This window comes from Erigeron canadensis, chromosome 7 (assembly GCF_010389155.1).
Source record: "Erigeron canadensis isolate Cc75 chromosome 7, C_canadensis_v1, whole genome shotgun sequence".
Taxonomy (NCBI): domain Eukaryota; kingdom Viridiplantae; phylum Streptophyta; class Magnoliopsida; order Asterales; family Asteraceae; genus Erigeron; species Erigeron canadensis.
This window is the reverse complement of record NC_057767.1, coordinates 5,465,811-5,489,287: the sequence shown is the minus strand read 5'-3', so window position 1 is coordinate 5,489,287 and position 23,477 is coordinate 5,465,811. Positions and strand designations below refer to the sequence as shown.

Sequence of the window (23,477 nt, the reverse complement as noted above, 5' to 3'; positions counted from 1 at the left end):
ATAACAAATTGATTAACCCTTTTTATGTAAATGTGACCAAATTATCATGTCAACGCATCGTTAGAGGGTGTGCATATTAAACATCATATTGCAGAGATGCAGAATACATCATCTTCCTCAAACTATTGAATTCATATATACATGTGTTTCCAACTTCTTATTACACGCTATAGAAAAAAGCAAGCAATACCATCGTATATAATAGATTCTGCGTCTTATCTAGACCAGAGTAGAAATGATCGTGCAAGATAGGAAGTACTACCATCATTCCAAACAGATGCTACATCTTATCTAGACCAGATAAAATGAGTGTGCAGAAACAAGTTACGGGCTATTGCCACGCTTAGTTCCATAGTCTTTCACGGCTGCCTTAATTGCATCTTCAGCAAGCATACTGCAATGTAGTTTGACTGGTGGAAGGGAAAGGTGTTTTGAAATCTCTCTGCAAGGTTTACAACAGAAAAATTCAGATTCAAAATTCATATATATCTATCATTAACTAATACATGTTTAAAAAGGCCACCAATACAAACCTATTTTTCCTTTTAATTATGATTAACTGATACATGTGTAAAAAGAGTTATTTTTCATTGATAAACTTCTTACGATATCTTCATTATCCTTGAGAATTTGGACTAATTAGTAAGTAATAATGTAATATTCTTCAACTGCTTGTCAGGTCTAAAAGAATGTATATGTAGCCTTCCCAATAACTTCTACTTCGATATGCAGATATCATGACCACAACGATAATCTGATCACAAATTATTTCCAAGTCCTGCAAAACAATTCACCCCCGGTCATGAAATGCTAATCAATAACTTTACCCGCTAGGCCGCTATATCAAAATCTAACCCTTAAATGTCGGTGCAATACGTATATTCAACCAACATTATCATCCTTTTTTACATTCATCTCCGTCCATACCATCCATACGCTCTAAAATTGCACTCCCAAAGTTTTGTATCACAATTTCATCAAAGGGCTACTTTGTGTTGGGTCTGGGGATTCCATATAACGGGGATTAGGGTTTAACAGAATCGACAAAGTTGTATTAGCATCTTGTGTATGAGAATGTGACAGAGTGATGCTGGACTCGAAAGATTTGGAAATAACCTCTAAAATAATATTTTGCATTAACTTATGGGTAACATGCAACACTACAAGCATTAAGAACTATGTAACAGAGCCTTCTAGAATCAACAAGTAGCTAAAACTAATTGGAATATTAAAACCATGTTGCAAATGAATAGTGATTCAAGAAACAAGTATTTTTGTTTGACTTCCAATGCAAGGAATTCCCTTCATAGGAATAGAGAAGACTAATCTTAGTTGATAAACTTTCCATATGCTACACACATTAGTTGAAAGTTGAGCCCGTGAATGAGAAGAACTCGTGTCCGTTCATTGTTATATATCAGTATCATGCAACTTCAATAATATCTTTCGTTTTCTTCAACTCTTTTAAATAATGCTTCCTAGAATTATTCTTAGAAGTCTTAACGGTGTTTGAATTTCAACAGTGCATCTTCTAAATAAATCATCATATGATCAGACTTTTGTCTAATCTTAAGATTACAGCTTCATTGTTATTTGGTTGAGTTCCAATTGGGAACTTAGTCATGAGTTAATAAAAAGAAGTTATCACCGGGTTATAAAAAAGAAGTTTGCTGAGGTACGTGGGTAAAAAAATGACTCGAATACATTGATGTAGTAACTGATAAAGGGGTAAAACCATGTTTGAGGCCCTAATCGTATGATCTTTTTTGTTGTGTTTCTCAACATTTTTTATTTTTATTTTTGGGTTGTTTGAAAGACGGTGAACGTGTAACAACGTTGTTGTTGTTTGGTTTTTACTTTTATAGTTTTGTTGGTCGAGATATTTTGTTTGTCAATGGAAATTCGGCTACTACTTGTCAATATTGGGCCTTGATGTTTGTGAATGGACTGGGCTTTGTTTCATAGATCTTTTGTCATCTTAGTACGTAAGATTGATTAATTAAGGATAAGTACGGATTTAAAAGATGAATTATCAACTTTGAAAAACCAACCATGATCGAAATGCAGTTTCTGAGGAAATAGTCAGGGGTGAGTATGAAGAGGTAATAGCAAACCCTTTGTGGTTAGGGTGATAGCTAAGTGAAAAAGGAGTTTTCCGCTTTGTCATTTTTTTCATAAGGGGTTAAGAGTTCGCATTGTATCACATGCAAATGTGTTGAGGAATATTGACAATGTTATACCCATCTACACATGGGAGAACAAACTCTCAAGGGCGTTGCCAGGATTCAAACCAACGTGGGTGCACCAAAGTTTAAGGTGTTAGTAATTTGTCCACTTAGTTGTGAGTTTTTTTTTATTAAACAAATATTATATTTGAAGAAAATCATACTTTTTATGATTTATGTGTTTGATCAAACTTCTTAGCGTATAACAAATTATCACGTTCACTTGCAATCTCAAATAATGAGAGATTATACTAGAAGTGTTTCATTTTTTTTACTAATCCTAGCAAATATGTCATTTTTTTTAGGGTGATTACCAAGTGATAAGGTACTTACGGTAATAGAAACCATTTGTGGTTACTGGTTAGGGACTTAGGGTGATCGTCAAGTGATAAGGGAGTTTTCCGCTTTGTGATTTTTTTTTCATAGGGTGTTAAGAGTTTGTATTCTGCCACATGCAAATGCTATGAGAGGTATTGACAATGTTATGGATAGATATTCTTTCAAGTTAGGGTCAAGTTAGAAAAAATCATAGCATTAGATTATAATTAAGGGTTAAGATTCAAAGATGATCATTGAATCTTGCCATTTGATTTTAATCCAATGTGTTAAAATTTTTTTAATTGGACTCAAGTTAGGATATAAGTTTAGTTGCAATGTTATACTCATCTACACATGAGATTGCCAAGATTCAAACCTGACGTGGGCGTACCAAAGTTTAGGCTGTTAGCCATTTATGTTTTTTTTTTTTAAAAAAAACAAATATTATATTTGAAGAAAATCATACTTTTTATGATTCACGAGAAAAAGTACCCGCGCATTCTGGCGGTGAAATGGTGGGGTGATAAGTCATAGAGTGTGATAGGTCAAAGAGTGTGATAGCAAAATGCCTTAGCCGTACGGGCTCCGCCCTCGAATTTAAAAATTCGTCGAAAATATATCGAATGACCTCTTTAATGAAATATCATGAAATTTTAAGAGCAATCATATAATTTTTATAATTTATCGATGTACGGTTTTGAGATAATTTATTTTGAATGAATTATAGGAATAAAATGATTTATGTAGGATAGAGAAAAAAAATGAGTGGTTAAGATTTAAAGAGAGAAATGAAAATAAAAGTTGAAAGTTGTGGGACATTGATTTATAGTACATAATGCATTATTAAATGTACATTGTTGAAATTAAAAGTTGAAACCTTATTTGCTTTATAATATAATGTAGATGTGTTTGATCAAACTTGTTAGCCTATAACAAATTATCAAATTAAAATCCTCTAAAGTTATTATTAACTTCATAGGTGAAGTTGGAAGAATCTTGACCCTTGGATTAGAATCAAAGGTTAAGATTCAAAGTTGATATTTGAATCTTGACTCTTGATTTTAATCAAAAGGTCAAAATCATCAACTTTACCTATAAAGTTAATAATAACTTTAGAGGATCTCGATCCCAAATTATCACATTCACTTTGAATCTCAAAAAATGAGATTCTAGTAGAATTGTTTCATTCCGTTTACTAATCCTAGAAAATATGCCATTTTTCTTTCTATTCGAATGTTGTAATGCACCCACGCCTTTATTCCTACATACATGTTATGGATTAATTGATTGGAAGCGAATTTTTTTGTTTTTTTTATTATATGCATTGTTATTTAAAACAATTTCTTTTTTATGTAAAATGCAAACAACTTATTTTTTCTCTACACAATAACTTAAAATACATCTAATATTTTAGTTCTTTTTTAACTTATACATTGACATTTTTAATACAATTTTTTTTATATGGGATATACCCGTATCATTTCTTTGATTATACGGACTTAGCAGGAAAAAAAAAAGATGAATTCAATTTTATAAAGTGATTGAGTTATATATATATATATATATATATATAAATGACAATATAATAAAATAAAGGTCAATAGTGAAACACGCCCAAAAAGTCATTTTACACTTATAAAATTATACTAAATGATATAAAAGTAATGTCCAACCAAAGATTTGTGAGCCAAACAAGTCAATGGGATTTTACATGCATAAATAATAAATATAAATTCTGACCAATCGACTTCTAATTTTAATATTTTATTATGCTAAAATAAGATACTATTCATTCAAATTTTCTACACTAAAAGATAAAATTAGATATAAAAAAAACAAATAATTAATAAAAACACATGCTAACCCATTAGTTTATACCACAAGCACAAACAAAACACCACGAGTATATGTCTATCATCACTCATTAGTTAATTACGTTTCTCATAGTCAAGTCAAACAGGAACCATTTTGAAAGGTCTAAAATGACTGGTAGATACTTTTTGTTTTCACGGAATAAAAAGACTTAAAGGACAGTTTGGTTCCTATAATTTTTGAAAAAACAAAATTATTTTTCTTTTATTATATTAAATTAACATAGAAGGTTTTATATTCCATCAGGACTATCCTTATAGAAACACACTTCTAACCCACGTCTAACATTATTCATCAGTTTCTCTCTTTTTTAGACACAACCCTCCTAATAATCCCCACTTCTTACACTCACAAAATGAAAAAACGGACCCACACACAGCCTTAAATACACGTCCAAGTTTAGAAAAACCCCCTTAAACGCCAGTGTAGATGCAACCGTGCTAATAGTGTTCTATACCAACTCGTGCGTCAGAAACATATAAGACGTAGAGACCATTTACTATAAGGACCGTACTCATCATATTATTTTGTAAATTCTAGAAACCAAAAAGATGCTAGTCAAACCGTTCTTTTTATTTTTTTTGGGTCAAATATTCAACAATTGATACACGCAATTTTTTATAGAAAATTTATTTAAAAATTGATCAACATTCATTTTCTCTAGGGGTGTTGAAAATAACCAAACCCAAGTAACCCGACCCAACCCAAATGGGTTTGGATGAAATGGGTTGGGTTATTTGGTTTGTGGGTCATCGTTTGGGTCAACCTGAATAACCCAAAGCTTAATCGGTTTGGGTTACGGGTGAAAATATACACACACTAATATAACACATTAAATTTATTTAAAGTATATATTATTTGAATATTAAAATTTGATTTATAAACAAAATTAGGATCGTGCAAAGTTAAACAATAATAAATGTTTAAAAATACACTAATAAAAGATGATAACAATATGAATATCAGAAGAGTAATATATTGTCAAATTTTGTTTATTTAATATCAGTAGTTTTTATATTTTTATATAGTTTATAAATTTTTTTTTGTTTTGTCTATGACTTTTATTCTAATAATACAATCATCTTTTCATGCAAGAATTCCAAAAACGCACAAACTTAATCAATATAAGTATCCCTGTTATTCAAGTTTTCGAAATTGAAATTAAATTGTTGCAATGTTACGTAACGAATGCACGTAAAGTCAATCACATTTTATTTGGGTTACCCAAAACCCGATCCAAAAAACCCGAACTCAAACAACCCAAACCCGAATAATTCAAATCTTATTCGGTTTAAGTTATGGGTTAATTTATAATTCTTCGAAACCCGAATAACCTGAACCAAATAACCCAAAACCCATTTAACACGACTCATCAACACCCCTCTCCCACCAAACTAAAAATCAACGATTACAGATCCCATCTTCCTTCAATACTCAAACACAAACTCACACCCACACTCACACAAAGTAACTATTCAAACAGTGTGTGCGTGTGTGTTTTTTTTTATTTCCTTCAAAATAAAAAAAAAATGAAGAGGAGGCCAAACATAGTATTATTTGGAGATTCAATAACAGAACAATCTTTTAGATACGGTGGATGGGGTGCTTCCCTTACTGATACGTACTCTCGCAAGGTTTATATATATACATATATGCTATATATTATATTTTTATAGAATTAATTTATTTATAGCAGAATGTTTCTGATTTTATTTTTGTAAAAAAATATAATAATAATAATAATAATAATAATAATAATAATAATAATAATAATAATAATAATAATAATAATAATAATAATAATAATAATAATAATAATAAAAAATTAAGGCTGATATAGTTGTTCGTGGATATGGTGGATACACAACTCGTTGGGCTTTATTCATGTTGCCTCACATTTTCTCCTTGGTAATTATTTCCTTCTTTCATTTTTCATGCTTTTATATATTATACTAATTATATATATATGCAATCCATAGTAATGCAATTTTTCCATTTCTTGATTCATATTGTGTAAATAAATAAATAAATAAATATATGTGGTATTATGTTTCAGGATTTAGGGTAATCGAGTACTAATAGTGTGTGATATTTCTTTCTCTCCTTGAAAGATCAAATTTTTTTTGAAGTAATATGGAATAAAAGCAATTGGTTTAATCAATAGTGAGTGGGTATATACTTGATAGGGTTGTAGTCATTTGAAAACTAAAATTTCCGTGAAAACTAGAATACTGGCCAAAACACATTATGTTAAGTTCATATCACAGTGTGTTTAAACAATTTTTTGATTTTCATGTGCTATCAAAAACACACCGTGATTAAAAACTTAACACAATTCGGTCGATTCTTTTAACGATTATAAGGATGCATAAGATACTAGATACCTCATGCCATGATTTTATTTTGAATATATCCGAACACCACTCTACCTGATCATCATTTTGAGTTGTCTTTTGTCCATTTTAGCATCAATTTAGCAGCTAAACATCCCAATAACACAATCGAACTTAAAATACAACCAAGTAAAAGATATAAGCCCATAAATAATCATGCTAAATTATAAAATACAACCAAGTAAAAGATATAATCCCATAAATAATCATGCAAAATATAATTTAGCTAGTATCAACACCCTATATCGTCTGCCAGTAGTTATATTGATAACTTTGATAGGTAAGTTACCTAGAAAGACTATATGTACCCCCTTAACTATTTACATACATATATATATCCCATGAAATTCGAGACCTCCATTTTCAGGTAATATGTCAAGCTAACATCTTTTTTACAGGGTTCTACCACTCCTCCTGCAGCTACTACAGTATTCTTTGGGGCTAACGATGCTGCACTTCCAGGGAGGACAAGCGAACGTCAGCATGTGCCTCTTGAAGAATACAAAGAGAATCTTAGAAAAATTGTTCATCATTTGAAGGTTTAACTACTTAGGGGTTAAATGATACCCACTTTCAGTTCAATCTACTTTTTTCTTTCTTAATTCCAAATTTAACTATATCAATGCAGGAATGCTCTGCCACCATGCTGATTGTCCTTATAACTCCCCCACCAGTTGACGAGGAAGGGCGCCAAGAATATGCAACGTACAATTCATCCATTTCATTACTTTTAAGTTTACTTTATAAATTTTTGGTTGCAGGTAGCAAATGTCACCTCATGTGGGCTGGGTAACGATTCAAAATCATGTGGGTCATAATGAATAATATTTACTTATTTAGTAATGGTCAAGTCCTGTGTGGGTTGATTCAAAATACTTACGCCAAAAGTTTTCAGTTCTTTTTTAATTGTGAATAGTTAATAGTTAATGTGCCAACAATGATTAAGAAATTTGCTTTTATCTCAGTACTAGTGCTAAATAGAATAATTCCAGGAGGTTTGATGCTTTATACTCCGTATTACACTTAGGGTGACTCTGCACTAGTTTCTTTTGCTTGATCCATTTCTTTTAAAAAAAACACAACTTGAATCATCCCACTCATAGGTAAAATGGGTAGAAATTGCCATCTCTTTGTTTTGACATTTGCGAGTCTAAGGGTATATCTTGTGAGCGGCAGATCTGTATATGGGGAAAAAGCAATGAAACTTCCCGAAAGAACAAATGAAGCCGCAGGAACTTATGCAAATGGGTGTGTTGACGTAGCTAAGGAACTCGGTGTGTCTTCAATCAACTTATGGTCCAAGATGCAAGAAACTCAGGGCTGGCAGAAAAAGTTTCTTAGGTTAGTGATTTTTCAGCTTTTATTAATCACATGCACACATACGAAGTTGCAAGAAACAAACTATAGAAGATACAGCATCAATATGTTTTAGCAATTTGCCTAGATACATAGTTATTGCTAGGATCAATAAATCACTCGTGAATTATAGTGTATTAGGTGAAAATATTAGGTGAAAATACTGATTATTTAAATCCTACTCAGCATGATCTTGCAATATGTTGGGTTGGACGCTAATTTTCTCACAATTTGTAACCCAATAAGAAAAGTTAACTTAAACTGAGCAGCTCAAGCTTGAAAATGAGTAACTGAGTTTTCGTTTTATAAATGACTGATCGAGCATCTAGGTCGAACAATTACGCGTTTTATTAGTTTGAGCTTGAACACAATTATGTAAAGTCATTGAAGCTTTAATAAAAGGATCCACCCGTTTTAGTTTACTTTCAGAAAACTTGTAATACTTCAGTATAATCATCATCAATTTTCAATATTTGATCACACTATTAGCATAGTTTGGAGTGTGGTCATGTGATTCCTCTGCCTTCACCTTGCATCTGTCTCGTGAAGGTTGGATTAGGTTGACCCACTAACCACTTTTTGTCAAATTCTTTTCTTCTAAACTATTCATTACGATTATAAAAAGGTATTATTTGCAGTAAAAAGTATTTGGATAAAGCTTAGGAGGTTGTATGATTTAAATGTACACATTGGTCGGCTATCAGCCCATCAAGTATTAATGTGATTATGATGTTCACCACTCCACCCCATTTGGCCCCATCTCATTTTTGCGTATATGTTATGATTTGACCTGTTTGGGATAAAACATAACCCAAAGCAGCCCACTTATTTTCTGAATGCGTCAGTTGCTAACTTGCTACATTTGATATCCAACGCCCTTATCAAACCTACTCACAAATAGTAGACAGTATGACAGTCTTTGGGCCATCCATCAAATTGAATATCTACCACTGGTGATTGACAAATATATGTTTCTACAGTAAAACTAAGAAACTGTTATGATACTCGTATGCTTATGTAGTTATCTGTTATGTTTGAATGTGCGGCTGTGTGCAAGTAAAATGTTCCGTTGGTATCTTATCCTAGTTATTAACTACAGAGATATTAGATGTCTCCAAAAACAGTTTTTGGATAATGGTAGGTTGATGATTGGTATCTATTATTATAATATTATGATAACTTAACCAGTTATATCGCTTACGTCTGAGTCAAAAAAGACTCAGGTAACTTGAATAAGGAAAACCTCATTGCTTCAACTTAAGTTATGCAAATTGTGTGTTTGCAGTGACGGATTGCACCTAACACCAGATGGAAATAAGATTGTTTTTGAAGAAGTTGTAAAAGTATTCAATGGTGCTTGGCTTTCTGCCCCTGAAATGCCTTCTGATTTCCCTCATCATTCAGAGATTGATTCCCAGGACCCTGAAAAGGCTTTCCAGCAAAGCTGCTTGTAATACTACCATCAATCATTTTACTTTATTAAAACAAAATTTCTGAAATATTTGTTTTGGGGATCTAATGAAGTATATTGTATGTTTCGAGATATGAACACAATAAGTATCCAATATGTCTGTTCAATACAAATTTATCTAATCGGCTTATACAAATAACTGTGTATCCTTATATTTTAAAAATACCTAGGATCTCTCTCCATGTTAAATGGAGTATGATAATAATTGATTGTAGGGGCACATTTGGGAAGATTCAGATAATGTTACAGTATATCAAAGCGAGTATGGCCCCTTATTTAGCTAAAACTAAAGCGGGTCAGTCGGGTTACAACTTGCAGGTTGTCAAAAGTGTAGAAATGGGTCACAGGTAGTTTTGAGTTTTTTGTATGTATGGTTATCCAACTATTTTAACTAGTCAGTTTCAATCTGCAAGACTGCAACCTAATAGATATGAGCTCAATTAGTATGTACCTGGTCCAGCCTAGTCTTCGTGCGGTCCTATTTCGGCTTGGTTCTATTTTTAACCCGACTTTTTTGAAAGTCTGTTCTGATCCTTCCCTTTTTTTTGGATATTTTCAGTGTGTACCTTAGGATGAATGGAGGACTCAAGGTCTCTTGCTTTCATGAAATTAATGAAATAAATATGGAACAACATAGGACCATGACAAGTATACTTTTAGCTATAAGTTCAAGTATAAAAAACCGTAAGCTTTTAAACTTAATTGCTTTGTGCATAAAATTTGTACATTATTTTAGATATTAAGGACATAAAATAAGCCAATTAAATAAATGCAAATTTAATGCTCCCCTTAATACATCACCCATTACATAACAGCAAAAAAACATAAATCTAAACAAGAAAGTGATCTCAACGTTTGTTCCCTCATGGAATATCAAGCAATTTTCAAAGAAAATCCACCACTTTTCCTCTTAAACCACCATTTAGAACCTGAACCTGAACCCAACACGAAAGCTAAAGATGACTTTCCAATTCAAGACTTGCACCAACTTGACAATTTTCATCTAACGGGTCATATTTTCACCCAACTTATGAGCTCCATGCATCCGGTTATGACCCATTTGGCTCGTTTTCTTATGGGTCAGCTTTGGATGACTTCGATTTTAAGCCATTTGAACTAGAAAATGGTTGTGGAATGATGCAGAATAATATTGCTCATGGGTGTTTGACCCATATGGGAAAAAGTTTTGTAAGTATATCCGAATTGGACCATTTTGTGCAAGATGGTGGCCTGACCCATGACCCTCAACCAGTAGGTTTACTCATAGCGGATGAAGGGTCATGCGTGACACGTGAAAATGGAATAAGGAAAACTAATGGAAATCCATGTAAAGCAATTCAGAAGACATATTCATCAAAGGGTCAATGGACTAAAGAAGAAGATAGGTAACACAATAGTACAATACAACTAACGTTGTTTTCTCTTAAAGACGCGTCTAAAAATAAGTATTTTATACAAACCTGAGCATCATATGACTCCTATGAAACTTTTATGTGCTCCAAAGAGTCGTACTTTGCAATAAATCAATTCATGATCAATATAAAGTTTTGGTATATCGACGCCTTAGGTTTTTTAAATGGTCAACACAGTCTTGAAGTTATATGTTTCAAAAGTTATCAATTTATCGTGGCATTGGTCATGATCAACATCTCTTGATTCTTGAATAGATTGGTTATGGTCCATTGCTCATCGCAAAACCATATTATGGTGACAATGGAAATGAGACAGACATCATTAATGGATTATATCTTTTCGTTGCTAAATGTCATATTTTTACAACGGACATGTGCGCAGGGTTTTGAAGAAAATGGTGGAAAAGCATGGAGGAGAAAATGGTCATATATTGCTCAAAAGCTAAAAGGAAGAATTGGAAAGCAATGTAGAGAAAAGTGGCACAATCATCTCAAGCCTGATATCAAGGTCATTTCTATCTTCCTTAATAACTCATCTTAAAGCTAGTTATATCATATGCTCTAAAGATCATTGCGGAAAGAGTATAGAAGAGGCTGCATTAATCTAAAAGTCAATAGATCTAAAAAAGTTTCAACTGTTTTTGTTGATTTTCGTTTTTTGTGGGTCTCATACTCGACCATCAGAAGGATATATGGACAGAAGAGGAAGACAGAATATTAATCACAACCCATGCTGAAATTGGCAACAGATGGTCCGAAATAGCAAAGAAACTGCCTGGTCGAACCGAGAACTCCATCAAAAACCATTGGAACGCGACTAAGAGAAGACAATACACCAAGCGAAAATGTCGATCCAAGTGGCCTAAACCAAGTGCAATCCTCCAAAACTACATTAAGAACTTAAACTTGCCAAGACGGGAACCATCTACAGAAAATAATAAGCTTACTAAGCCATTGTCATCATTGCTCAAAAACAACCTCGGTCCTTGCTTGAGTGATGGGCTGGTGCCAGATTTTGATTTCAACAAGGTGCCCGAATTTGCACTTGATCAAAAGTTGCTTGAAGATGATAACATGGAGTCGTTGCTCGATGATATACCATCACTCTACTTTGGTGAGGACTGGGGACAATAAGAAGCTAGATTTGATGGAGATGACATCCCAAGTCTGATTTTAGCTATCTTTGGTTACTATATATATATAATATACACACACACACACACACACACACACATTTAGCTATCATATATAAATAAAGAGGACTGTCTACTGGGATATTTGATGTGAAATAAAGATACATATCCTACTGCATAAAAAATGAACCATCGTGGTTTAACACCAGTACTATTTCACTATATGCATCGATGTCATGGCAATCTGAGTAACCTCCGTTTGATTTATAATATTTCTGTTAAACTAAACAGAAATAGTATCCATGGACAATTATAGGGGTATGGTCGTATGGATAAGCCGCGCTGGACTAAGGACTGGCTCATGAACGTCCTAGCAGAATGTACAATTATAGTACAACAAAAGTTGACTGTCCCAAGATCTTTCGAATAGCTAAAACAATTGTGAAAAGTTTGAATAGCTCGCCTCCAGTCACAAGGGGCTAAAGTTTATAATCACGACTACCCTGTAATAAATGTTACTCTACAAAACATCTATCACCAAAAATCGCTATCTAAACATTTTCTACAGTTCAAAAATCACTATAATCACAAGTTAGTGTAGCTTCATGCAGTTTTGGGCTTAATACGCTTCACCTGTGAATAGAAAAATACTCCAGCAAGGGCAATTCCAGTACCTAAATTGGATGTATTAACAATTGTGACAGTTACATTGTGATTTTTTGATAGTGGAGACAAAAAAAAGCAATAGGGGAGTTAAGATAAACATTACTTATGAAATGAGAAGAAATATACCTACGGAATTGATAAATGAAATGGGTGTACGGAAAAAGAAGATGGAGGCTACGATGACCACCACGCGTTTCACACAGTTACCCACACTATGTGTAACTGGAGATACTCTTTGCAATATCATATAAGCAACCTGCATAATCAACTTGTGTTAGCATACATTCCTTGGTCAAATAAACGTCAGATGTATGGGACCATGTCAAAATTCATCATGTAATCAACGGTTCATTTTTACTAGAGGTTGCACTCTGGGTGGGTTGGGCGGGTTACTTGTAACGTTTAAACATGCAATCCCTTGTTGTGTTTCCCATAAATACAAAATAATAAAATGATTTACCTTTTTCATAACATGTCAAGTTTAATTAAAAAAAATACAAAACTATGTTATCTCAATAGCGATTAACTTTTTAAATAAAACAATTTAGGATGTTATATATATTAAAAATGCAATTTTGGTGACTTAAACCATTTGACCTTTTTCATTAAGCTGAATTTTTACTGCTGAAATAAAGCATACCCAAATTGACCTTTCATGTGAATGGGTCAAAATATCACTATTAATGATCACTTGGGTATTGCAGAATATGAATATCAGGCAATTGAAAAAGATGATGGAATACCATATGCTATACCCTAGGGGACCAGCTTGAAACTTGAAAGACAGTCGTATAGAAAGCATACATTCTACTATCAATTGTTGATATACCAACCCAGAATCAGAAATCGATTATGAAGTTTGAATTTAAGATTACAACTTTAAGAATCTATGGTTATAAAAAAATAACAATCCATATTACTTGTTATAAAAAATAAGAATCGATTATGAAGTTGGTACTCTCACAATCAACAAGCATGTCTAGTTATAAAAAATAACAGTCCATATTATGCATTGACCATTATCAATTGCAAGTTCAACACATTTATTCATAATCATTGATTCACATTATGTTTAATTGCTAATGGATCAAGCAATATTAAAAAAATGTAGCTAAAAAAGAAGTCTTAAAATGAGTTGAAACATCTGTGAAGTATATTTCTAATGTACGAAACCTCCTAACCATTTTCTTCCGAATGTTATGTTGTAATCATAGTTACTAAAGAAAACTCTACAATTTCAGAAAAGAGTGTTTTTTTATGACCACCCAACCTGTTGTGACCTATACCAACCAATTTACTTGTTCTGACCTGTTACCCAGCCCACCCATATTGCCTCATCTATTTAATATTTTGAAGCTTCCCAGTTGTTGTACTCATGATCTTATAACTATTAACATTAAGTAATCACAAGAGCTGATTTAATTACCTGCTGATATGCATGGAAGCAGATTGAAGCAAGGAGAGACCTAATGTACACATCTTTGATGTTTAACCCCTGAGAATGTAGATATAATTAGTGATCAGGCACACAAAGTAATGTCAGCTTATTTATGTAATTGAAAGAAAATATCTGTATCTGAGTTTCATTAGTACTCACAGCGGATTGTAGGTAAGCAGGCGTAAATTTGACTCCTTCCACGAGTAATGCAATAGGTGTAAACAACAAGAAAGACATGATTGTTATCACCGAGAAGAGAGTAATGTTGTCCAATGATTCCTGTAAGAGATGAAGGTTGGTAACTTGTATGTTTATACTTTGTATTATCACGCCAATAAGTACCATATAGAACAGTAAGAATATTAGCAAAAATTACCTCTTTCTTAACCATGAACTTTTTACTGAGTACATTACGTGATTGATTTGCCAAATTGGATGCCATCGCACTCCAAAAACCAGGCCTGTTACCCAAAAGCAAAAGATTAACACATAAAGGGAATACAGGACACTGTAAAGGTGACAGAAAAATAGGTGAACTGGGTAACAGGCTAAAACAGGTACTTCTTTTGTAGGAGACAAGTCTAACTGACCCAAAACACTTTCTGTACAAGATCTCTTTCTTATAAATGATTAGTTAGCGAGCCTAATATGATTACAGACATTATACTACTTCAATAGTGATTTAATGTTTTGAAAACTATTTAGGAAGTTAATGCATCGTGGCTTCCACTTTCTATAGGAAAGAAAACAACAGGCATCAAGTACTCAATTCGTGTCCTCACCAATTAAACGAGACTTCAGTCAGAGATGCGAGTACTACTCCGCCAACAATCGGTACAAGGGAACTCAATACCCATGCTGTTGGTATCTGTTAATGTTAAACATCGATTCGTAACTTTGTAATGTCCGAAACATGTATATACAAACATTTGAATGAAAAAGCAACACCATCCAACATGCAAATTCATAGAAAAGTATGAAAACCATATATGGAAGTAGATAGGAGACATACCTCTCCAAGAAACATTGTAGAGAGTACAACTGTGAAAAACGGCTCCATTGCTTTGATCGTGTGAGTAAATGAAACAGAGACTTTTCCAAGACTCATGTTAGTCGAAAAATTACCCAAGGTGTGCATTACAGCCAATGGCAGGATTGCTACAAGCTGCAAGAAGTCACTAAATTAGAATCAAAAAGTAATATACAGATTAAATAAATCAGTTTGATCAAATGCTTTATACCAACGACATACCTGTGCATGACTGATATTCGGCCACTTATGAAGATTTAAAGCCCACGACAAAAATATAATGAATGTACCGACAGCAAGCTGAACTGCAGTCAAGGTAATTGGATTCGGAAAAACTTCCAGAACCTGTAAATGTAGATCAGGATGAGATGTGCTTATTTCTGTCCGGGAATTGTTAAGCACATATTGATATAATCCATTGACTAACTTCACAAGGGCATTTCTTGTCAGATATGTTATTTTACTTGTATCTTCAGTTCCACCTAGTATGTAGGTTAAAGCTTTATTACATCAGTTTATCTTATTATTTGACGGCCTTCTCAGACACCAAAGCTTGACTCTTCTTAACAGTCTTTGTCATAAGCATATTTATTACTGAAATTACTAGGCTAGAACAGATACTGCTACTGTTGCATCAAAAGCTTAGGGCACGTTTAGTTGTGGAAAATGTTTTCTAGTTTTCCATTTCTAATTTTCTAGAAAATGAAAGGAGTTTTCCGTGTCTAGAAAACAAATGAAAATTTTGAAAACGCGTTCAAAACTAAAAAATGGAAAACAATTTGAGGTTTTGAAAATTTAGAAAATGGAAAATGAAAAGTCGAAAACTATAAAAATGTGTTTTCTAATTTTCCATAGAAAAGTGGAAAACACTGATTTCTGTTTTCATGAAAAACTTTTCTAGAAAAATAGAAATTGAACGCGTTTCCTGTTTTCCATGTTTTCTTGGAAAATAAAAGTGGAAAGCAAGGGAGTTTTCTTGAACTAAACGCACCCTTAGTCGCTTTGATAGTTCACTATCAAATAGTATGGTTTTCAGGCAGTATCTTACCTTAAGTATAACTTACTTCTACAAGTCATGTTTTATACACGCAATTCCATATCTATCATATGTAGCTGTGTGAACAAAAATCAGCAATTAGTATATAGATCAGCCTATGATCATTGTATATATTGTACTTTCAAAGTTAGATTACACAACCATTAGAAGAAGAAAAGGCAGTCTAGAAGTTAGCCTATATTCGGTATACTTTTGATCATTTTGTATCAATAAGTAGAACAAACCATTCAAACTAAAACATATCCTTACTACTAAACTTGTGTAAGCAATCATGTATGAAGTTCCGCTAAAAAGAGTTCTTAACGTAAGAATGTAGAAAGGATGATCCACAAAAATTTTTACATACTTTTTGCAGTTTGATGCACCTGATGCATTTACGGGTGCATCACAAAAGTAGGTGCATCATCATTCCTAGACTTCCTATGTGAAGCATCACTTTATATTTTAATCTATATTATGCAGTATATATCTTACATGGTCCTCAAAATTTAAGACAATAGCGACCCCTTCCATATTTTCTCTCATACATTCCATTTCATATCCATGTAACCAAACACCCCCTTATTTCATATTATTAAAACCAGCACGGCCCACATAAATCACATGAAGCACAACTTTAAAAAAAAAAAAAAAATAACTCCATAGTTATCAAATACAACATGTTGTCACCAGCATTAATCACCTCTATACTACTAATGGAATAATGACACAAAATTTTTTTAAAAGGGTCGACTCCCTTGACTTTTAGGATTAAAGAAAGGGTATTTTTGACTTTTCAGATTTTAATTCACCCATCCCACACACTCCCACACTCACAAACAAATCTAAGGCGCGTTTAGTTCGAGAAAATGTTTTCAAGTTTTCCATTTCTAGTTTTTTAGAAAATGAAAAGATTTTTCATTTCTAAAAAACCCTTGAAAATTTTGAAAACGCGTTCAAAATAAAAGATGGAGTTTTCATTTTTTTATTTTAGAAAACTAGAAAACATGTTCAAATTCACTTGTTTTCTAATTTTAGGTTTATAATAGGTTTGGAAAATAGAAAAGTGAAAACAAAACCTGAAAAAAATAATTTTCAAATTTTAGTGCAAAAGTTGGAAAGGGAATTTTCATTTTCTAAAAAACTTTTCTAGAAAAATACAATTTGAACGCGTTTCTTGTTTTCCATAACAAGCGAGTTTTCCTAAACTAATCACACCCCTAATATCTCCCTTTTCTCTCAAAACACCATCCAAAGACATATTCATGTTATATTGTGTATGCATACACGCATATGTGTATATATATATTTTTTTATAAAAAAAATTTAGCATCCAACATGTTGCTGTCATAAAATTTAGCTTCAGTAGAATAATGTATAAAAAATTGATATCTTAGCTAACCACATAGGGCTGTCATTTTTTTATGATGGTTATTTTTATTTACAACATTTTACAATATGTTAGAAAATAAAATCTAACAAAATTTAAAAAAAAGGAAAAAAGAAAGAAGATCACAAAACAAACCTGTTTGTTGTAAATGTTGAAATAAATATTGAAGAGATACCAAACAGCAAACAACAAACCCAACACAACCGTTTCCTTGATCTTCTCTTTCTTAACAACAGCCGCCGCCACGTCATCACGTTCGTCATCATCACTTTCTGTAACTATTACACCGTCACGTGTCGTCCCACGCGCTGTAATGGGCGAGTAAGAGATTAATCTAGAATGCCATAATAAACGCGAAAAATGTAAATTTATTGGTGATGATGGGTTTAAATTAAAAGGAAGAAAAATGTTGGTATTTTTGTTGTGAAAGGATGTGTGATCAAAACGGTGTCGTTTTGGAAGAGAAGTGATGAAGGAGGTGTGATGAAGTTGTTTCGCCATCGAGAGTATTTTTTATGGGAAGTCGCCGGAAATGGAAGGAGGGAAAATAGTGGTATTTGTTTTGTGTAGCAATGTAGACTAAATATGTATGTGTTTTATAATTTGTGTACTTTTTATTGGTTTGGACTTAAAAAGGAATCGTACTAATATTTTGGAAGAGTGTTTGGATTCCAATTTTGTATCTAAATACGCATAAGAATATTCAATCGGATTTATGCAGGACATATGAAAAAAAAAAATTCGTCAAATATAAAGCAGTTTTGTCTTTGTAGCTTTTATATTGGTTTTATCACGTGGCATTTTTATATTATATTAAATTAAATTAAGTGTCATGCTATTTTACCATTTATGAATAGAGAACAAGAATCAGTCCGGAATCATAACAGTTAAGTTTGACCAATAGTTGTTGAACTTTGGAATGTTTCATTATTTCTTCTTAGAGTTAAATATAAGAATGGTCCCCGTGTTTTGTCACTTTTTGCAAATACAGTCTCTCTTGATTTTTTAGCAACCGTGGTCTTTGAAGATAGGTTTCAGTTGCAACGGTGGTCCCTCACTAACAAAATCGTTAATTAATGTCGTTAAATTTCCCATGTGAATAGCACTTGAGGGGTATTAATATCCTTCCACCTAAACAAACATAGGGGTGTTCAAAAGTCTTATATCCAAACACGTTATTGAAAAATCTAATCCGATATTATTTGAAATGTCGGATATTCAAATTTCGTTTCGGATTTGGATTGAGATTTAGGTAAAGATTTTTGAAAACTTCGGATATTCGACTTTTGGATATCCTAAATTTCTAAATCTAATTTCGGATATCCAAAAGGGATATTATGTCTATCTTATCTTGAAAGTTTTAGATATTTCGGATTTTCAAAACCTTTGGATATGTGTTCGAAATTTTAGGGAAAAAAAATAAGTATCCTAGAAAAACATATCTCGAAGTATCTGAATTTTAGAAAAAAAATAAATATCATAGATATTGTCGTATTATTACATATTGAGACTAATGTTTTGGATACTTTCGGATATTAAAATTAGGATTTTTCGATATCTTTTGATATTTTCGAATTTTAAGAAAATGATATTAAAATCTAACCAAAAAAAAATTCTATATATTTTTAGATATCCAAAATATCTGAAACTTTTCAAAAATCACTATCCGAATTTGAATCCAAAATTTATTGTATCCAACTTTTCATAGAAAATGGGATCGAATTTTCAGATCATGGTTCAGATCGGATACTTTTGAACACCCCTTTAATTATGTAGGAGGAAGGACATTAATACATCTCATGTGCTACTCATTTGGGAAACTTAACGACAATAACTAACGGTTCCGTTAGTGAGGGACCACCATTGCAACTGAAACAGATCTTCAGGGACCACAGCTGCTAAAAAATCAAGAAAGAGACTGTCGTTGCAAAATGTGACAAACCACGGGGACCATTCTTGCATTTAACTCTTCTTCTTAAAAAGATTGTTTCATTCTAAGTCCTCTTTTGGTTTCATGTAAAACTCATATTTTGTTGTACGTAGTTAAGTCATTTTTATCAATAATGAGTTGGTGGAGTGGTTTGGAGTTCCGCTGATGACCCATAGGTTTCAAGTTTCCTGCTTTTTGGCGGATTAGTAGGGGGTTCCCCCCACTGGATATTTGAAATAAGCATTTCTATTTCGATAAATTAAATTAAGTGTCATTTTATTTTTTACATAACGTAAGTTTAAACTGTGCAATAAGCCGACCCCTAAATGTTCGGGAAGTGATATTTGTACCACTTCTTTTGATAAATTTACCACACTTGTGCAGTACATGTTTGTACAATCGGCTGTAAAAGTTATATATTATGGTGCATCAATCAAAAAACATGGTATGAGTATCACCTCCCTACATGTTCATGTACTTACATTGTTAGTTTTTTTTGCCCTCATCTCATAAACTTTTGAATCCGCCCCGATCAAAAAACACATTATTATATTTTAAACATAAAAACTCAAAAGTGACAGAAATATGTGCATAGACGTTGACAACGTGATCCGTTGTAAAGTATACAAAACTATAGTAACATACTAACATATAATATACGTCGTATATAATTTTCCTTTCGTCGTCTTTAGCTTTGAGTTTTTGCCCGTTTCAATTAAATTATGTACGTATCTTTGTATATCCTTGTTTTAAAGTTCCAATATCACAATTTTCTAAAAACGATATACTAATAACTTATGGGTGATTATCCCATCATCTATTTTAAGCCATTACTGTTGGAATAAACATGATTTGATTTGAATAATAAAATATCGTTGATCATCATGTGGAAGTGAAACCTGAAAAAGTATTAAACATAACTGCTATTAATTTCGGGTTCTCAAAACAAGATGATTGAGTAATAATAGGATGAGAAATTCAGTTGGAACATGATGCACGAATTTCCTAGAGGAGAGGCACACGAAATTTAGTGAGGGATTAGTCTCTCATTGACCTTAACTTCGAGTTTATGACTCTCTATTTATAATGAGAGTATTTACACATTCAGTCCCTTTGATGTTTAATGTGTGCACCGTTAGTCCTTTTAGTTTCAATCACCTAATGGAAAATCTTATAGTATGTCTTTGAGAGTAAATACTTCCATTATATATTTACTAGACATAGGAATTTCAGTTATCGTCAATTATCATATCGAAAATGATTGATGATCAGTAACGGTCACACTAATGTGATTCTAACAATCACACCATCAAAATAGTTTAAAAGTGGTTTAAAGTGTTGGTGTACAATACTTTAAATTAGATGCTTAATGATATATAACAATGGCATAAATATTGATCACCTTCCATAACCCATATTACTGTATTTTTGACACATTATATAGATTATAGAATATTAGATTACATTATTAATTATTAATGACTAATGTATTTAGCTTTTTTGAAAGAAAAAAATAAAGTAACAGACCTTATAAAATATTCATTTCTAATTTCTCATATTGTCGTTTATTATATGCCTCTCACAAATAATTCTATATTTTATGTTTCCACTAAGAGATCAAACTTTTTCGATGGTGGTATGAAATATCATTTATTAGTTGGTTATGATGTAGTAGTTGGTTTGGACCATCTTGTAATAGGTGGATGATGGGGTTGTCTTGGACCATTTAACTATATATAAAAGAAATGTTTAGAAATGTTCATTTTGTAGACAAAGACTTAAAGTATATGTAACGGGTACCCGTACAATGCAGCAGTGGTGACGGTAACGGGTGGTGATGGTGACGGTGGTGGTAATGATGTCGTTATTAATATAAAAGTAATTGATGTAATTGGTAGTGTAGTTATTTTATGGTTAGAGATGCATTGGGTAGATTTAGTGTGCGAGTTAGGAATGTGTTGAAAATTAATGGTATTTTGGGTATTATAAAAGGTAGAAAGTTCAAAAGGAGGAGGGTAGTTTGTTTTATAATAGAGTATATATATATATAGGTATAGATGGAAAGTATTTTAGGGATACATTGGGTAAATTTAGTGTGTTAGGAATGTGTTAAAAATTATTGGTATTTTAAGTATTTTAAAGGTAGAGAGTTAAAAAAAGACAAAGATAGTTTATTTTATAATAGAGTATAGATGTAATTATGTACTGTACTATTTTAGTTATAGGTTTTTGTAGACAAAGATGCAATTGCGATGGCATATTAACATACATTTGGTTGTTAGTAAAACTATCATCCTTTGACAATAATTATGTAACGCCCCAAAGATTTTAAGGTAAAAAAAATTAACCCCTTTTTATAGTTTTAGCATTAAAATAATTTCTTAGTATTTTATTTTTGGACATGTGGTTAATTTAGTTGGAACTTTAGCGGATAGCGGATATTTTAATATCAAGAAATCATATGGGACGTGGCATCTCCAAAGAGTGTCAGCCCTCTTTTTCTTTTGAGTCACCTCCCACTTCACTTTTTCTTCTTCTTCTTCATTTCATGCATTCTCCTTACTTCCACTAAATCAAAGTTTAATCTTCCAAGCCCAAGGTAGAAATCAAAATAATAATCATCATTAACAACTCTTATCAAGCAAGATTAAAAGTTAGGGTTTGTGAATTTGTGGTGGAGGTGGCCGAAATTTAAGAGGAAAAAGGGGAAGAAATTGTGTATTGAAAACCCTAAGTAATTGTCTTCTTTGTTGAGGTAAGGAATTTCCCCAATCTAGCTTTATCTTTTCTTTCGAAATTAGGATTCATGAAGGAACCCAAATTTGGGGTTTTGCTAGAAATTGGATTGTGGTTAATTTCTCTCCAATTCCTTAGTTAACCTAGTTATCATTGAGTTATATAATGTGTTTGATTATGAAATTGATAAGTTTTTATGATAAATTGAATTTAGAGTTAATTACTGAAATGGTACCTCACGTTTGCGCCATATTACTGGTTTCATACCTTTCCTTTCAAAATTACGTTGATCATACCCAACGTATGCAAATCTCCACTCGGACCATACTGGAGGCTAACGCCGTCAGCTGGCTGTTAAAACCTCCCCCACGTGACTTGCACGTGAGGGGTAAATATGTAATATCGCGTTTCCTAATTACTAAAATGGTACCTAACGTTTGCACGATATTGCTGGTTAGCAAAACCACAAAGCAGTGGGGGTGGTTTCACCCACTGCGGCGCAGTGGTATTCCTCGTCCTTATTTTCAGCCGCAGTGGGAGAGTGTCAAACCCACTGCGGCGCAGTGGGACTTCTTCTCATTTTGTTCCGAGGATTTCCACTGCGGCGCAGTGGGTTATAAAAAAAAAAAATCTTATATTTTTGGTTTATCGAGTTGGGTCCTTTCAAATTAATAACCTAAATTAACAACTAAATTGAAAGGAAAAAAGACACACAGACACAACAAATTACCTTGTCAATAGAAACAGCAATAACAGTTGATTGATTATATTCTAAGCAAGAGTAAACCTTAGTAAAAACAGTACAAATGGTTAATGGAAAGAAAATATGAAATATGTAAAAATATCTTTGTTAAAAAGCTTTCTTTGTTTAAAAGCTTACACGTAGCAGCAACACACTAATCTCTCGTATGATGATGCCAGCAGTACATTCAATACAAATAAAATTATAAAATTTCTGAAAAGCCAAAAAAAAGGGCAAGATTCGAACCTGTGTTTATTTATATTAAATATGATCTGAAAACCAACTGAGCTAATCAAAACTTTATTAAATTTCAAGCATTTAAAATATTT

At 32.5% G+C, this 23,477-nt stretch overlaps 3 protein-coding genes across 3 annotated transcripts; 2 read left to right on the top strand and 1 right to left on the bottom strand.

Annotated features, from left to right (window-relative positions):
- The first annotated feature begins 5,822 nt into the window (after positions 1-5,822).
- On the top strand, positions 5,823-9,771 carry LOC122606895 (GDSL esterase/lipase At5g62930). The gene is made up of 6 exons (XM_043779782.1): positions 5,823-6,049; positions 6,246-6,323; positions 7,207-7,347; positions 7,437-7,513; positions 7,985-8,149; positions 9,450-9,771. The coding sequence occupies exons 1-6, from the start codon at positions 5,945-5,947 to the stop codon at positions 9,616-9,618; spliced, it is 735 nt and encodes a 244-aa protein (XP_043635717.1). The 5' UTR covers positions 5,823-5,944; the 3' UTR covers positions 9,619-9,771.
- A 128-nt stretch (positions 9,772-9,899) lies between these two features.
- On the top strand, positions 9,900-12,364 carry LOC122608821 (transcription factor MYB98-like). The gene is given in 6 exon segments (XM_043781902.1): positions 9,900-9,982; positions 10,195-10,225; positions 10,671-11,020; positions 11,430-11,458; positions 11,461-11,555; positions 11,732-12,364. Coding segments are annotated over 6 exon segments (1,038 nt in total). The 3' UTR covers positions 12,182-12,364.
- Positions 12,365-12,583: 219 nt separating this feature from the next.
- On the bottom strand, positions 12,584-18,395 carry LOC122608537 (triose phosphate/phosphate translocator, non-green plastid, chloroplastic-like). Its single transcript, XM_043781638.1, has 9 exons — positions 17,876-18,395; positions 15,537-15,659; positions 15,297-15,449; positions 15,067-15,152; positions 14,661-14,745; positions 14,444-14,563; positions 14,273-14,341; positions 12,973-13,102; positions 12,584-12,854 (listed from the first exon to the last, which is right to left on the bottom strand). Exons 1-9 carry the CDS (start codon positions 18,239-18,241, stop codon positions 12,784-12,786), a joined length of 1,203 nt encoding a protein of 400 aa, XP_043637573.1. The 5' UTR covers positions 18,242-18,395; the 3' UTR covers positions 12,584-12,783.
- Positions 18,396-23,477: the final 5,082 nt, after the last annotated feature.

Excerpts from the sequence above, each read along its gene's own strand:
- LOC122608537 (XM_043781638.1), bottom strand. The coding sequence starts at position 18,241 with ATGGCGAAACAACTTCATCACACCTCCTTCATCACTTCTCTTCCAAAA. Across the intron at positions 15,450-15,536 it reads CGAATATCAGTCATGCACAG|CTTGTAGCAATCCTGCCATT; the intron begins GTATGTCGTTGG and ends GACTTCTTGCAG. Across the intron at positions 14,564-14,660 it reads AGTTCATGGTTAAGAAAGAG|GAATCATTGGACAACATTAC; the intron begins GTAATTTTTGCT and ends CATCTCTTACAG.
- LOC122606895 (XM_043779782.1), top strand. The coding sequence starts at position 5,945 with ATGAAGAGGAGGCCAAACATAGTATTATTTGGAGATTCAATAACAGAA. Across the intron at positions 6,050-6,245 it reads CTGATACGTACTCTCGCAAG|GCTGATATAGTTGTTCGTGG; the intron begins GTTTATATATAT and ends TAAAAAATTAAG. Across the intron at positions 7,514-7,984 it reads GGGCGCCAAGAATATGCAAC|ATCTGTATATGGGGAAAAAG; the intron begins GTACAATTCATC and ends TGTGAGCGGCAG.